The 15,181-nt window shown below is 44.3% G+C and overlaps 1 protein-coding gene across 3 annotated transcripts; it reads left to right on the top strand.

Annotated features, from left to right (window-relative positions):
- Window positions 1–1,851: 1,851 nt before the first annotated feature.
- On the top strand, window positions 1,852–14,399 carry LOC102290375 (zinc finger protein Aiolos). 3 transcript variants are annotated; one of them, XM_005919252.3, is made up of 8 exons: window positions 1,852–2,260; window positions 3,059–3,126; window positions 3,432–3,530; window positions 7,097–7,516; window positions 9,149–9,316; window positions 9,688–9,804; window positions 10,634–10,744; window positions 11,834–14,399. In XM_005919252.3, exons 2-8 carry the CDS (start codon window positions 3,075–3,077, stop codon window positions 12,466–12,468), a joined length of 1,602 nt encoding a protein of 533 aa, XP_005919314.1. In that variant the 5' UTR covers window positions 1,852–2,260; window positions 3,059–3,074; the 3' UTR covers window positions 12,469–14,399. The 3 variants fall into 3 exon arrangements, with proteins under 3 accessions (XP_005919314.1, XP_014188122.1, XP_042075518.1); XM_014332636.2 differs by having other exon boundaries at window positions 1,853–2,260; window positions 2,979–3,126; XM_042219584.1 differs by lacking the exon at window positions 1,852–2,260 and adding an exon at window positions 2,267–2,938.
- The last annotated feature ends 782 nt before the right edge of the window (window positions 14,400–15,181 follow it).

Genomic DNA, 15,181 nt, shown 5'->3' with positions numbered 1-15,181 from the left:
GTGCTAATATGAAGCTTAAGCAGTCAAAGTTGATTCAGTGAAGTGAATATTTACTGCACAAAGGTGCAGGATGAAACCAATAAGCTGTCTTATTAAAGGAGAATGAGAGAAAGGAGCTGAAAACGAGCAGAACTGGAAGGAGAACTGTGCGTTTTCTCTCACCTACATTAAACTGCTTTAGGTTTGAGTCATGTCCACAAGTTTTACAAAGAGGAGGGACGACCACAGGAAGCTAAAAGCTGTTTAAATGTTGATTTGAAGCATACTGTCTTTGCCAGCAGAGCTCTTTGCAATCAAATATTTAAACCTGTGAGTGTAGAAGTCCTTAGCCCAACCCTGTGCTTTTAGGATATGTGATCTAAGAGAAATCAGAAACAGTTGTTCCTCACTAAAATGAGAAAGATGTTTTTCTCTCTCCAGAACACTGAGGCTGTGATAGGTCCTGTGATTTTGAAGCACACTGTGGAAAACTTGTGTGGAGACCCTTCGTTATGCACAGATAATAGTAAAACGTACAATTGTGGCACATTTAAACATCACATTTAAATAAATAAGAAGTATGTAAATAAAGTGAGGAGCATACATCAGCAATTTTAGAAGCAGTGAAAGACAAACATTTTCATCAGTGACCCTCTTTCTGCCTCAGTTTTCAGACTACGTTCGGATCTTTAAAGGCACTACATGCTGGTACGTCCTCCCGTCACTGAAAACCAGCTTTGCTCATATGGTCGCTCCAACCTCCTTCATTACTGCGTGTTACTAATTAGGCGTCTGTGGAGTTAGATAGTGGATAATCTTTTGTAACAGACCCGCCTTAGGGATGAACATAAAACATTCAAATGTCACAAGACTTAAAAGTTTTGATTATATTAAATCGTTTTGGCAGTTTTTAAAGTGTTTCAGCTGAATTATTTGTTCCCCCCTTAAAATTTCACCTCACACTTGAAATTTTGTAAATTTTAAAGGTGAAACCAAAAACTAAATCTGATACAAATATGTGAGGGTCACTTCATCCTCCTGTACCACAAGACCTTTGTTACCTGTGGTAACTCCACAGGTTGTGGTCAAAGCTGGATCCGGTGAAAATGTTGAGGTAACACTGAAAATACGTCAGTATCGCCCCCCCGCCTCTCTTACACATAAACACACACGCACGCGCTTTTGTCCCCCATGTTTTTGTCTCAGTTTGCATCACTCGTCCCCTTTAAAGAAAAACCTAAGTATGACTCGAACGGCGGTTTTAGAGAACTGCTGCTCATTCAAGCAACAAGTGCATTCAAACTAAACATGCACCTGGAGATCTGCTGCGCATGTGTTCAGGGATTTTTTAACTTATTTTTATCAGCAGGAGAGAGCATGAGCTTTTATTTGCCTTTATTTACACGCGTTAGAGTCGCTTGTTTTTCCCGTGAGGGGGATGGTAGATGATTTAACAACTATAGGCATAAAAAATCACACAACTATAACTTCACTCACTGTAAACAAGTGAATGCTGTGCTTAGATCATATGCTGTATCATAAAATAGGTACTGATTTCAGTGATACTGCATATGCACTTTTAAGACTGCTTAAACTCTCCTATAATAACAAGCCCGACTGTTAAAGCTCATCTGTAGACAATATTGGGATACAAGTATTTAAAAGCTTTTTTCCTAATTCTCTTCCAACTCTGCGTCAGAGATGGGAATAAAGAGAGGGAGACTCAGCAGCTGCAGCATACAGATGCAGAGCCATGATGTAAGCCAGTGTCTGACTTCTGCAGGTACGGACCATAAAGGGCAGATATCAGCTGTTTATTCACCTGAAATGAGGGGAATTCTTAAAAGAAAAAATGAAGTTTCAGCTTCAGACGAGTTGGACTTTGAAGTAGCTTTCACATCTGGCCACAAGATGGAGTTAGATCTCCTTAAAAGCCAAGTCTGGAGCCATGTGGACGCCCTGAAGTAACATCAAACCCCGAATCGGTTCTTTGTTTCGCTCATAAATGTTGTTGGCTGCGCGTGTTTAGGTTCAGAGAAGGAATGTTTGAAGATTTAAACATCATCAGACTTGTTCTGAGTCTCGCCGTCGGTGCTGCTCTGCTGGATTCACACGCTCTGGTCTTTGTTGCTCCACCTTGCTGAAAATGCGTTCCTGTTCCTTTAAGGAATTCACGGCTGTGACGTTGCTTATATTCCATATTCAGAGAAAGTCCAGCGGCGGAGTGTGGAATCTCCTCCTGTGAGTGCACTTCTCCTCTGTGGTGCTGAGCAAGAAGCAGGTAAGATCTTATTCTCATCATTACTCCTCAGACTTACTGTTAACTTCCAGCAAAAAGCAAAACCAAAGACGTCTCCTGGAATTAACAGCAGCAATGTAGACATGTGCTTCTCAATTTCATTTTGACCATGTGAGAAAGTTTCCTATTGATGTATTTTAACGCAAGAGCTTCAGTTAATCATGAAAACCCTATCAACGGTGTGGTTTTTATTATTTATTAGAGCTGATGCGAATAAATAGTTGAAACAATATAAAATATAATGAAATACTTTGTTAACTCGGTGGAAACTGACAGGGGGCTTCTTTAAAAAGTGCACGTCTGGATTTTTCTTAAATAATTTTGAAACTGTGCTGGAGTGTCTGTGTGTGCTCTTTTACGCCTGCTCCTGTGTACAAACCCAGCAGGAAATACATGAGCAGTGAACATCATCTCTTTCTCATAAGGCTAAATGTAGAGACAGGGTCGAGCAATCAACCGTGGGCTTTTTTACCCACTCTTCTTTTTTTTACACTGTCCAACCAACAGGAACAAAGAGATGCAAGTCTTGCTTCTATTTCTTCACAGGCCTTGTAGAAATAGTAAAGGGGAGGTTGGGGGGGCTCTTTTATTAGCATCGAGAGCATCTGAAAAAGTTAAAATTGTCTCACAAACGGTCAGATAAAATGTGACACAATGAATGTAAGAAACAAACCCGCCTTTTCTCTATCTTTATTGGCAGACCTGGTTTTAAAGCGCCAAAGGGGAGAATCTGGTTAGACTCTCATTAACCGAATACTGTAAATCCCCCCCCCCTCACAGAACGTTTTCCTTCATCATGAGCACAGAAAAGCATCCTGAATTCACATCCTCAGAGGCAGACGGGATGGGTGAGTATAGGCATTCCTTGTCTTTAATGTGAAAGTTTCGATGATGAGGATGCACGCATTCCTCCACAGCGGCCACCATCCTGGCTGAAGTCGTGCCTAAAAACTCCACCACGTACGTGGAGGGATTTGTGCACGCTGCAGCTGAAAGCAGGTCATAGTGTCGGGGTCATGAGCAAGACTTCCTGCATATTTACTGTTAACCGGGAGTTTTAATGTTCATTTGTTGCTACGGAAAACACTTTTTTAATTAAGAAGAAAAACGTCGCTCAGTTTTAACACATCCACTCAACATGTTACTTTCTCAGATGTTGCAGATGTGAAGTCGCAGGAGGAGGAAGAAGAGAAGGAGGACAGCTCATTTAGTGAAAATGGAATTCAGTCCGCTGAAGGTGTCGCAGATCCACGTATGTGTACCCACACACACACTCACACTCTCAAACACACACAAATATATATATATATATGTATATGTGTGTGTGTGTGGCATTGGTGCTACAGCTGTTCTTTACACGTCTTTTGTTGGGTTTTTTGCCTGTTTCAGGAAAAAAATTGAGGAATCGTGCTACAATACTTTCATACAATGAAATAGATTATACTGGTTGAGGACAGGAAATACAGGAAACCATTTAGAGTGGCAGAAAAAGTAGAGGAGGGGGATTAAAATGTGAAAGGTCACCTGTAACCAGAGCATTTGGCCAAATCGAGCCAAATCCGGCCCTTTGCAAATCCTAATCAGGCCGTATCTTATTTTATGTTCCTGATCATTTTTTTATCCACCTATTTGTAGCTGTGGCCATGCACCTCCACTGCACCTGCGAGCTAACAGGCTAGCTATCGCCGAAAGCAACAAACGGCATAATTTGCAGCTTAATTTTGTCGTTTGAATCAACAAACCAGCAGGCATTTGGAGTCAAAGACAGGGAACTGCTGCTTCGCTGAGCTCACAAAAGGAGCGCAGCTGCAAGCGCAAAATGTTTTATCAAACCCGCTCGTAAAATGATGGAAACGTGAAGACGAGTTTCATTTTTATGCGCAGCCAGTTTCGTGGCAGGTGACTGGAATGTGTGTAACAGGTGAAACAGCAAAGATCTTTAACTGTGTTTTAAATGAAACTTCCCACGCGACCTTTCAGTTGTGACGCTCATCTCTGCAAAAACTTGCACAAAAAAAGCAGATTTGTTATTTTGCTTTTACATCAGAAGTTTCTGGATTTAATTAGCTAGTGTTCGTGCCGGTAGCTGTCAAATTTATGCATAAATGCTTATCTGAATACTATAAAGCCAAATAAATATTGTTGTGTACTAGCTGAGGGCTTTCTGTGGACCAAATCATTGTGAGAAGAGCTCGGCAACAAGCTGTGTCTGGTATTTGCATGTCTCTCATTTTCCAGGGTTTGACATGAACTACATCAAGGTTGCACGTGACGAAGAGGTGCTTGATTGATTTGATAGGTCATCTAGCTGATTAAAGTTTCATTGACCGCGTGCCAATATAGAAAGTAAGAGAGCGAGGCCTGCAAATATCCATTCATACTGTATCTGATCAGTGGATGGTGGTTTATGTTCGGAAACGTTGTTTTTCACCAGTTAGTGAGGTGACATTTCTTGACACCAATGGTATATGGGTGCATGATGCCTCAGTGGTTAGCACCATCACCTCACAAGAACAGTGGGTTCAGACTTGTGAGGCCGTAGCTATGTGGAGTTTGTTCTCCCAGAGCTCCGGTCAATAAATGAGCGTTGATGAGTGTCCGAAGTCTTTCTGTTCCTATTGGGCAGCAGTTAATATGACAACAACCAGAAAAGTAATTGGATGAAATGGAAACATCCATCCTGGATTCTTCCTAAAATGCAGTCAGAATGCAGAAAAGGAGACAAAGAGATGATGAAAGCTTCGAGCAAAAGCTCAATCTGCCTGTGGTGTGGATGGTTCAGACAGCCCAGTATGACAGGAGCCCTCCAGAGACCCTTCCTGTTATAGCTGACCCAAAGCTTGGCCTGGCCCATCAGACCTGTTCTTACGAGACCACTGGGTCTGTTTTTATTGGGCAGGTTTAGACCCCAAAGAAAGCAGTGATGCAAGAAGTAAAAACAGATTCAGCAGAACACCTGTGAAAGAGAGGCATCGAGCCTTTGCTTTGTCTATTTAGCTGTAACATCAAAACAACATTCACAGCAAAGTCGGTTATATTGACCAACACCTCAGTGTGTTAGACATGGTAGGACTTATTAGTCTGCGATGATGTCTACAACATATATGATGAAACTGCACAGAAACGTCCCTGGGTCCGAGTCCTGTTCCTGCTGCATCACAGTGTTACAGGAAAACTTGAGGGCTGCACCAAAACCAAAGGTTTGCACTCTGAGTCTGGAAGTAGATGAAGTCATTTCACAGAAGCCTAAATCTGTCCTCATCTCCAGCATTTGGTGTCATTAAACTCAGTCTGAGACGTCTAAAATCAGACCTTTTTAACTCCTTGTACATGGTGAACATTGGTCACAAGAACACTGATGAGAACCAGCAGGGACTCTGTCTCCATTTTCTCAGCCAGTGTCGTGTCCACACTCTGCAGTCTCTTCTCTCTTTCTTTTTTCTGGTCACAGCAGAGTGACCAGAAAAGCTCCTTCTGTTTCTGCATCATTACTCAAAACTTGTTCTTCTTGTAAATTTCTACTAGGAGCCCGATGACAGATAATACAGAATTAAATTTAGTTTTAATCTTTCATGTAGAGACCCTTTGATTAAAACTGACTGAACACACACTGTATGTAGGTATGAGAGGCTGTCTCCAGCGTGTGGTAGACATGGTCTGGTTTTAGTTCTCACTGCACGTTCGTGCTTCTGTGATAAAAGCTGCATTTTAAAAGCTCTCTTCTTGTCATCAAGCGGGCAGAAACTGTGACAACTCTGTTTCACACGATATTTTTAATGTTGAATTGTCTTGACTTTGTCATTCAGCCCTAACTCTCTAATTTCTCACTTAAAAAAAAAAAGAACATGGTGTTACAGACAGCTCTCCTCTTTATTTCTGACTGCCACCCATCTATCTACCCCACTGGGTGCACTTCCTAAAGCCCTGCTCTGCGTCTAATGCGCAGCCTGCGGTTCACTGCTTTGAGACACTGGACTCTATATCGGGCCTCTCGGAGCTCTGTGTGTGCAAAGTTTCCATAGCACCTCTGAGCGCTTTCCACAATACAAGGCGCTGCTCTTCAGCTCATCATCAGTCACCGCCAAGACCACAGTGTGGTTTTTGGATGGAACTGAATAAGCTGGGGGGCTGGTTAACGCTTGCAAGAGGCTAGGTGAGAGGTCCTGTACATTGGGCCTTAGGACTCTGCGTGTAGGCAGATGTGGTGTTAATAAATGAAATTGCTAAATCCTGCATGGAGAAGTAGTTTGAGCTGAGCGTGTGGTTTAGAAACCAGAAAAAAAAAAACAAAAGCGGGAAAATCTTGCTTGTATAGGTGATGTAATTGGTGCTTGGCTGGCTGAGGGGACACTGAGAGGACTTTAGGTGCACTTTAACACCTTTTAACCCTTAAATTTGGATGCTTTTAAGCCTTTGTGACCAACGTGATGAACAGTCAGTCTGAAATGACTCTTCAAAGGCAGATGAGGAATTAGTGTTGTCTGTCTGAGGCGCCTGCTCACTCACTCACTCTCTCTCCTGCCCTGGTTCTAGCCGCTGTGTAGAGGAAATGCCTTTCCTTATCTCAAGCACACATCTTCTGAATCTCTCTGTGACACTATGCATCGGCCCAAATTAGGCTACCCACACTTTGGAGATGTGCTAGTACTAATATCTTGCTATCGACCTTATATACAAATGTGGAAGTAAAGACGTGACTGTGTTCCACATTCTGCTCACAGCTTATCTAGCTCCTTTGTTGGAAAATGCTCTACACATTCCTGTGAAATGTCTCTCCAAATGCATATTTTGGTTGTCCCCTCCTTCCACTTTGCTCAGGTGTGATAAAGTCCGAGGCTGAGGAGATGGAAGATAACGAGCAGCTTCTCAAGGCTGAAAAAGACCAAGAGATTGTGCCTAAAGAGGAAGCAGAGGGAGGCAGTGAGGACGGGATGGAGGAAGGTTTTGATGAGGAGAGGACAGAGGAAGAGAATGATGAGGAGAGGGACATGGAAGGGGATGAAGAGGGAGATGGCCTGAGTGAGCCGCAGGACCTGTCGCTGGTGGACTACTCGCGTTACGACAGCGCGGCCCTCCCCGACGCCAGCGCAGCGGCGTCTGCCGCCAACGCGGAAGGCGCTTACGCACCTGGAGCCGGGCCGCCTCGCATCCAACCAACAGGCAAGCTCAGCTGTGACATCTGCGGCTTGTCCTGCATCAGCATTAACGTACTGCTGGTGCACAAGCGCAGCCACACGGGTAAGCAGAGGGACGCTGACCTCAAAGATCGCAGTTGTGCAATCGCCGCGCTGTTGATGGCCCTGAGGTCTCCTTTTATTGACTCTGTCAAAGCGATTAGGAACACACAATCGTGTGCTAACTGACAGATTGTGAAATAGCCTCTATTGTTGTTCATATATTCCACGCATGCACTAACTGTGTGATTTGATCGCAGCAGCAGATAGGTCAGCACATCAGACTGCAGCTGCAGTTATCGTTCTGCCCTAAAATCCTGAAATGAATGACAGATTTTCTGAAGTGATGACCTAACCAGCGTGCTCAGAGCCCAGTTAAAGTATGGAAAATAATACTCATCCCACTCATGGGATTACTCTGTCAGCTTATCCATAGAACTGATATATGGAGTTATCGGCGGCGCACAAAAAATATCAAAAACGTGAAAGAAGGTCAGAAATTCTCATGTTGCTACATTTTAAATGTCTTCAAAATGAGTCACGAAGATTATTTTTGTCCCGTCTTCCATCAGTCTGACTAACAAAGCAGAGTTTAGCTTTAAGTCATCGCAGACAATTATTATAATCCTGTGCTGTGAGATTATGTGATTTTAGGCTTCTGAAACTCTCAAATCTTAGTCAGAAGAATATTCTAGCAAAAAAAAATAGTGTTGGGGTTACGGTTATGATGGAGTAGATAGGGTACTTATTTATATGGCACTTTTTACCCACAGATAAAAGAAGATAGATTAAGAACACACACAACTGCCCCAATAAAACAGAGTCTAGAGCAGTACACGGATTCAAAGGCGCAAATGTCCTTAGCTGGGGCAAGCACGTTACTTAAATGCTCAAGTGACTTTAGCTGACTTTTAAAAGAGATGACAGAATCGGAAAACCTCAGAGGTGAAGCAGAGCGTTCCACAGGTCGCCTGCTGTGGCCTCGAAAAGCTCGATCACCTCGTGTCCTTGGGCGGGGGCGTGGAACAAACTGTAATTTCAAGTTGTTGTTAGACCTCAGTGGGCGAGCTGAGGAGAGAAATTGAGGAAAATCCGCTAGACGTGAGGAAATCTGATGGTTAAGAAGTGAAGACGCTGAGGCGACCATACTCCCTGTAACAACCATAATCCACCGTCTGATGCAGTGCTCGCTTACTTGAAAGGCTCGTGTGTCTCTGTGACATTTAATCGCGACTTTTGTTGTAAAACATACAAACATTAGAGCTGCATTTCACTGAGTAGAGCCGAGCAGTGCTAGTCTTCGTTTGGCACCCGTGAGGCTTTGTTTCTGACATGGGAAGTCATGCACAATCTGCTTGGCAATTGTGCGGTCTGAGTTGTCCGTGAGAACAGTCTTTTCTAGGTTTGGACGTTACTTTCTTCCCCTTTTAAAGATGGTGAATGATTCTGTGTTTTTTTGCAATTCATCGTAGGAACAAGAAAACAACTAAAGTCAAAAAAAAATGGAAGCCAACAAATATCTGCGCTATTGCAAAATTTCCACCCAACAAGAACATAAGAATACCACAGTGGGGTTTTTTATTTTGCTTACAGGAGCCTCGCAGCAGGTGGTCGAAATCAGAATAAGTTGTGTGATTAAAGAAGCCGGTGTCGTGTGAGAACGTGCAGGATTGTTTCAAACGCTGTGTTTTTTCAGGCGAGAGGCCATTCCACTGCACTCAGTGTGGGGCCTCCTTCACCCAGAAGGGAAACCTGCTTCGCCACATCAAACTGCACTCCGGGGAGAAGCCTTTCAAATGCCCGATGTGCAGCTACGCCTGCCGGCGACGTGACGCTCTGAGCGGGCACCTGCGCACCCACTCTGGTACCAGGCAGCCACACACACACACACACACACACTCACACTGATAAGCTCTGATACTGTATGCACCTGCGTACAGTACCATGCTGGTTGGTTTCTCACTCCTTTTGAATCTGAGGTCTGCTGAGGCTACATGGCTTTTCCAGTAACACCTTGCCATGCATTCTCATATGGTTACACACATCACATATGATTAGCTTACTCATTCACCTCTGGAAACTTACTCATTCACTTTCAGTTCACGTGTTTCTCCTGCACGGCCTCCAATATGCACACCATCATCAGTTTTGTACGAAACCGCGTACTTAACGAAGTAATGCTTGCTCCATGCCGTTGATGTGTTTGAGTGTTTAACTGAAACCTCTGCCTCGCAGTAGAGAAGCCCTTCAAGTGCAACCATTGCAGTCGCAGCTACAAGCAGCGCAGCTCGCTGGAGGAGCACCGAGAGAGGTGCCATGTGTACATTCAGAGCAAAGGTCCCGCCGAGAGAGGTGAGCAGCGGTGCGCACACACTGTCTCACCACCACGCTTGTAAGAAGGCTCCAACATGTCTCCGAGGGACACTCGGTTCACACATGCACGTATAGGTGTTAAAGTTATGAAGAACGCATGCATTTCTGCAGCTCGTGCAGAAATGCACACGCTCGTGCAGGTGCACACTTAACAGATCCTGTTTTTATAGCCCCATTAAAAATAACAAGCTTATGGCTACTACCCCGCACTTACAGCTAAACGGGTTATGGCTGCTGTGGCGTACAGGCTCAGCGTGCAGAAGACCGCTTCTCATCTCTCTACCATCAAAGGGGAAGCTAAATAATGTAGGGCAAATGCTTCAGCCCAGCCACCCGACACAAGCAGGAACACAAGCGCACACCACCTTACCTCCCCCTTCCCTCCAAATAAAAAAACAGAAAAGCCTTTATGTACTCAGAGGACAACAGCATGGTTGCAACACACAGACAATGCTCTGTTTCTGTGGTCACCAAATGTCGTAAGTTTATGCCTGATAGTGCCGTAGTGGTGAGGAAGTACATCCTCATCCTGTGGTCTCCTCTCCTGTGCTGGTGAAGTAAAAAAGCAACCAGGAAGTGAGGTCAAAGGAGCGTCTGCTCTCAAATTAATATCTCGTTCCTCCCGGTGTAACTGCGCTTCTGCGCAGCTGCTGTGTTTTTTGAGTTTCTTCCTTTTTTTAAAAAAAACTCTGTGACTTCAAAGGCTGATGGACAGCTGTGCACTCATGACACTGCCTGATCAAAAAGAGAGTCTTCATTTCCTTATCTCTCTCTCTTTCTCTCTCTGTGCTCTTCTGCTGCCAAGCAGAGGACAGTCACACATCCAGGACTCAGATGGGTACTGAGCGTGCGCTGCTGCTCGACAGGCTCGCCAGCAACGTAGCCAAGCGGAAGAGTTCAATGCCACAGAAGTTTACAGGTAAGGGTATAAACACCTCAGGCCGATGAAAGCGCTCAGATTTCTCTTTAAAAATGTGCTTTTATATCTTTAAGGAATATTTAGTGGCTCCAGCTTTTATACGTATCGTTTGTCATTTTGCCTTTTGCTGCGCTTTTATGCTGCACAATGCAGAATTTGAAGTTGTCTGTCTGAGCTACTTGTTTGTCTGTCTGTCTATGCTGGCCTTCATCTGTCGCCAAAGGGGGTTTCAGGGCAGACCACCTGCCTCATACCTGCACACACCACAGAGTGGTCCCCACTGCTCCAAATTCTCTGCAGGAATTGTGTCATCGGTGGGTATTGGTAATTATTGCACGGTTAATAAAATAGTGTCATGCACATGAAACCTCTGAGTTCCATTACTAACTGCTTGTGTTTTGATTCGATCTGAGATAATTTGAGCTGGTAATTATCAGAAGTATCAGTTTCGGTAAATGGCTGACTTGCCACAGTGATTTCCCAAACTTTATGGGCGTATATATACACACACATGCACAATGATTTTCAATAGCTTGCTCTCACCTTTCTGGTTAAGACTAACACTGAGTTGTAGTTTCGCAATCGAGCTTCGAGCTGCTCGCAAAAAGCATGAGTGTTTTGGCAATTAAAAAAAAAAACCCTCCTACATCTCCATCAGGTTTACAAATGAAGTGAGATCTTTCAATATGACAACCACAGGAGGAAAAAGAGAAGTAACCACAGAGAGCAAACAAGGCGCGAGGCGAGAAACGTGAGCAGGTGTCTCTCTGTCATTACACCAGCTGCACTACAGAGGCCTTCATCTGCGTCGTATGCTTCCTCCCTGTCCCTAACTGCTGCCTCGGGATGCTGCCAGGCTTTAAAGCTGCTTTTGTCCCGTCGACCTGGCGCTTTCCAGGTTTTTGCTTTTTCCCGCCCTCAGGGGGCATGTTTTGCACTCGACTGCACGGCGGAGTGAGAAACCCAGCAAGGGTCTAAATCTTTTCCATCTGTTTTAACTGCTTCTTGCTTCCTGTGTTGTTTCTCTGCCCGTGCTGCTGGATGAGGTTTGCAAAGTCTCCTCGTGCTGAGCTCTTTCTTGTCGTCTAGGCGACAACGGCGTGTGCCTGGACCTGAGCTTTAACAGGGATCTGGTCCACCGAACCGATGTCAAGGATCCTCCGTCGGACTCCCCGGGGCCAGACGCCCATCACCAGCAACAACCGATCCACCCAGGCCCCAATGGTGACCAACCGCCTTCCCACAGGCCCTACCCCATCTCGTTAGCCCGTGGCGACATCACTCCCATGGGCCTCACCAATGGCCACAAGATGGCCATGCCGCTCCTGGGAATCCCTCACGCCTCCCAGCCTCCCCTTGGCATGGACTCTTACCACAATGACAACACCCAGATATCCCAGCCTGTCATGTACAGCTTAGGCCACCTGCTTGGGGGGCTGAATTCCCAGAACGGCATGCCTCACCCACACGCCCAGCCCATCCCCCTGTCGCCTCTTGAGGCTTTGCGAGTGATGCGAGCTGACGGGGAGACCGTGCCCGGGGCCGTGTACCCCTGTGGCCACTGCAGGGTGATCTTCCTGGACTATGTCATGTTCACCATCCACATGGGGTGCCACGGCTTCCGCGATCCGCTCGAGTGTAACGTGTGTGGCCACCGCAGTCGGGACCGTTACGAGTTTTCTTCCCACATAGCCCGTGGCGAGCACCGCCTAGAGTTGAAGTAGACTGCAGGCACAACACCAGCACTGCATGAGAAAAACAGCAGATTAACTCATATAAGTAGTGTCAGAAATGAATTCATGAAGTAGCTATCACTTTCTGCCTGTGTGTGTGTGTGTGTGTGTGTGTGTGTGTGTGTGTGTGTGTGTGTGTGTGTGTGTGTGTGTGTGTGTGTGTGGGTGGGTGGGTGTGTGTGTTGGAGAGGGAGACGTTATACGAGTGTAACGGGTTTCAGGGTGTTTTTAGTCATACTGTAGTCATCTGAAAAGATGGCCTGTAAAATGTTAATGCAGGAGCACTTCTACCTCCTTTTTCATGCATATATTTGTACTTAATGGTCCCTGCTGTAGCCGCTGTGTATATCCTAATCCTCAGTTCCATATGTTAATTCAAATGTTCCAAAAATATGAGCACTTATTACATTTATTGTGTAAATGCTTTTGTTTTTTATCAGTGTAAAGATGTAAGTAATAAAAGACAGCTCTTCCTTTGTCACACACAAGTTGCACCACGCCGAAAGACTTTTAGCTTCTCTGACAAACACTTGGCAATTCAAGACTGCAGAAAAAAAAAAATCCTATTATCTCGAAGGTCACATGTCTCTTTTTTTCTCAGCTGTGGTTTTCTGAGTGTAGTTCACGGCTTCAAAGGACACATCACTCTGCTTCTCACTCCAGATATTGTACTCATTTAGCGCTCCCCACAAGTTGCTTCACAGTTTTTCACAAGACTTTTAGTCACACAAAACACACAGTGTTCAATTACATTTCTCACTTCTGTTTGATTTATACAGCACCGGTTCCCTTCACACTGTGCAGAAAAGGCCGTACAGTGAGACAGAGGTTCCATCATTACATTTAACCCTTGAAAGTACAAAACTGCACTACATGTATGGAGGACAGAGGTAAAGGAGATCGAACAAGGTGGATAAAAATTCAGTATAAAGTCAAGCTAAAGGCCTCAAAATACGTGTGGCAGCAGATGAAATCTTCTAGGTTCCATTAAATCAGGAGGGAAAAAGAGACTGATCACTTTGTTCCATGCAGTACGTGTTGACAGATTCTGAAAATGATGAAATGTATGGCTGGCTGAAGCTGCCAAAGTTAAAATAAATACATATGTAAGTAAATGGCTCAATTAATGTGGTGAATGTGTTGAAAATAAATGTAGGCCTTTCTTATTTTGGGGACTGCACAACACAACCCAATATTTCTATTTTAATTTGCTTCTGAATGTTTTTTTTATATAATTTCTAAAAGTATTTCTGTATATTTTCTTTCGCCTTCCTGTTTATGTCCTCATTTATTTCTAGATTTTCTTTCACGATGGATGCCAGAGCTACACCAGAGTCTGCAGTTAGGAACAGCTAGAGAACTGACGGTCTGAGCTAATCCAGCTCCTTGTATTGTTTAGGATCATTTGGGAAGTAAACCCTTTGCTCATTTCACTAAATGTATTAAAGAGATTCTGGTGCATTGATGCAGAATCAGCCACGATCAAAACATAGCGTAAAGAAGCAAACATGACATCAGGACTTTTAAGCAAATGTAGATGTTCGCTTAAAAAAAACACCTACAAATGCTCGTCTCCTCTATCTGAAGTTTTCACGCCGTTTGTAATTATTTTGTTAATTATCTTTGATTTTGGCAGTTTTGGCCCTCCATCCATGGATGGAGGGGAGATGGTGGTGTTTGTAACGGGATCATCGCAGGATTTAATCTGACTCCATCTTGAGAAAATACAAAAACGAGTCGCATGTCTCTTCACATATGTGTCGTCTATGTGGCGAATGTGTCATACGTGGTCTTCTGTGCGTGTAGCTTCTATGTGAAAGTGGTTTTGTTGGACAGAGGGTGAAGGGGATTTCAAGCAAAGTGAACAATAGTTTAATTTTACATTTTTTGGGCCAGAAAAGAATGAGAGAATATGCAAATTTTAAAAAAAAATCCCACTTCCCACTTATATTTCACTTCACCCACAGCAAGGAGAGAAATCAATTACGTGTGCCAGTAAAGCTCCCTGATATGGGATCTCAAAGGTGCAACAAATGCATGTGAAATTTGTGGGAATTTCTTTGTGACAAACTTCAGGAGCCTCCTCTGACAGCTAAATCTGTCTTTCCTGTTTGTATTGGGGAAGTTTTGGTGAGCACACAAAATGAGTTCTGACTAGCTAACTTAGTATATGAGTGCAGGAGGGGCTGTGTGTGTGTCTGTGTGCGCGCGCGCAAATGTGGATGCACTTCGCCCCCACATGTTACTGCAGGAACTCGGCTACGCCTTACTGCCTTCAGATCAGCAGAGGGTGTTAGCTTCATCCAGCTGCCACCTCGCTATCTGTCCTCTCCATCAGCGCCAGTTCCCTTTTCTCTCTTTGGGTTTGAAGAGAAATGACACTTGTGAGACAAACTGTCATCACAGCTTTGTGTCCATATGTCAGTATAAAAAGCCCAGTCATCCATTTCAAAAGTACAACTGCGCTGGTTCTCTTTTTCCTATTATAAGACACTGAGTTAACAGCATATGTCTTCCGAGTTGTTTGATGGTGTTGAGTAAGATTGTGGCTGAAAGACATGTCAGATTATGGCAATGTAGGAAGATATGAATGTTTTCTGAAAAATCATGTCTGAGCTAAAATGAAACGTGGGAAAACGGGAATAGGGCTTATGTCGAGATAGCTTCTACGTGTGTGTGTGTGTGTGTGTGTGTGTGTGTGTGT

The sequence above is a fragment of the Haplochromis burtoni genome, unplaced genomic scaffold, assembly GCF_018398535.1.
Source record: "Haplochromis burtoni strain Fernald_Lab_line unplaced genomic scaffold, NCSU_Asbu1 Contig_35, whole genome shotgun sequence".
Taxonomy (NCBI): domain Eukaryota; kingdom Metazoa; phylum Chordata; class Actinopteri; order Cichliformes; family Cichlidae; genus Haplochromis; species Haplochromis burtoni.
The sequence above is the reverse complement of the archived record's forward strand: the minus strand, read 5'-3'. Positions and strand labels throughout refer to the sequence as shown.

Excerpts from the sequence above, each read along its gene's own strand:
- LOC102290375 (XM_005919252.3), top strand. The coding sequence starts at position 3,075 with ATGAGCACAGAAAAGCATCCTGAATTCACATCCTCAGAGGCAGACGGG. Across the intron at positions 3,531-7,096 it reads TGAAGGTGTCGCAGATCCAC|GTGTGATAAAGTCCGAGGCT; the intron begins GTATGTGTACCC and ends CACTTTGCTCAG. Across the intron at positions 9,805-10,633 it reads CAAAGGTCCCGCCGAGAGAG|AGGACAGTCACACATCCAGG; the intron begins GTGAGCAGCGGT and ends GCTGCCAAGCAG.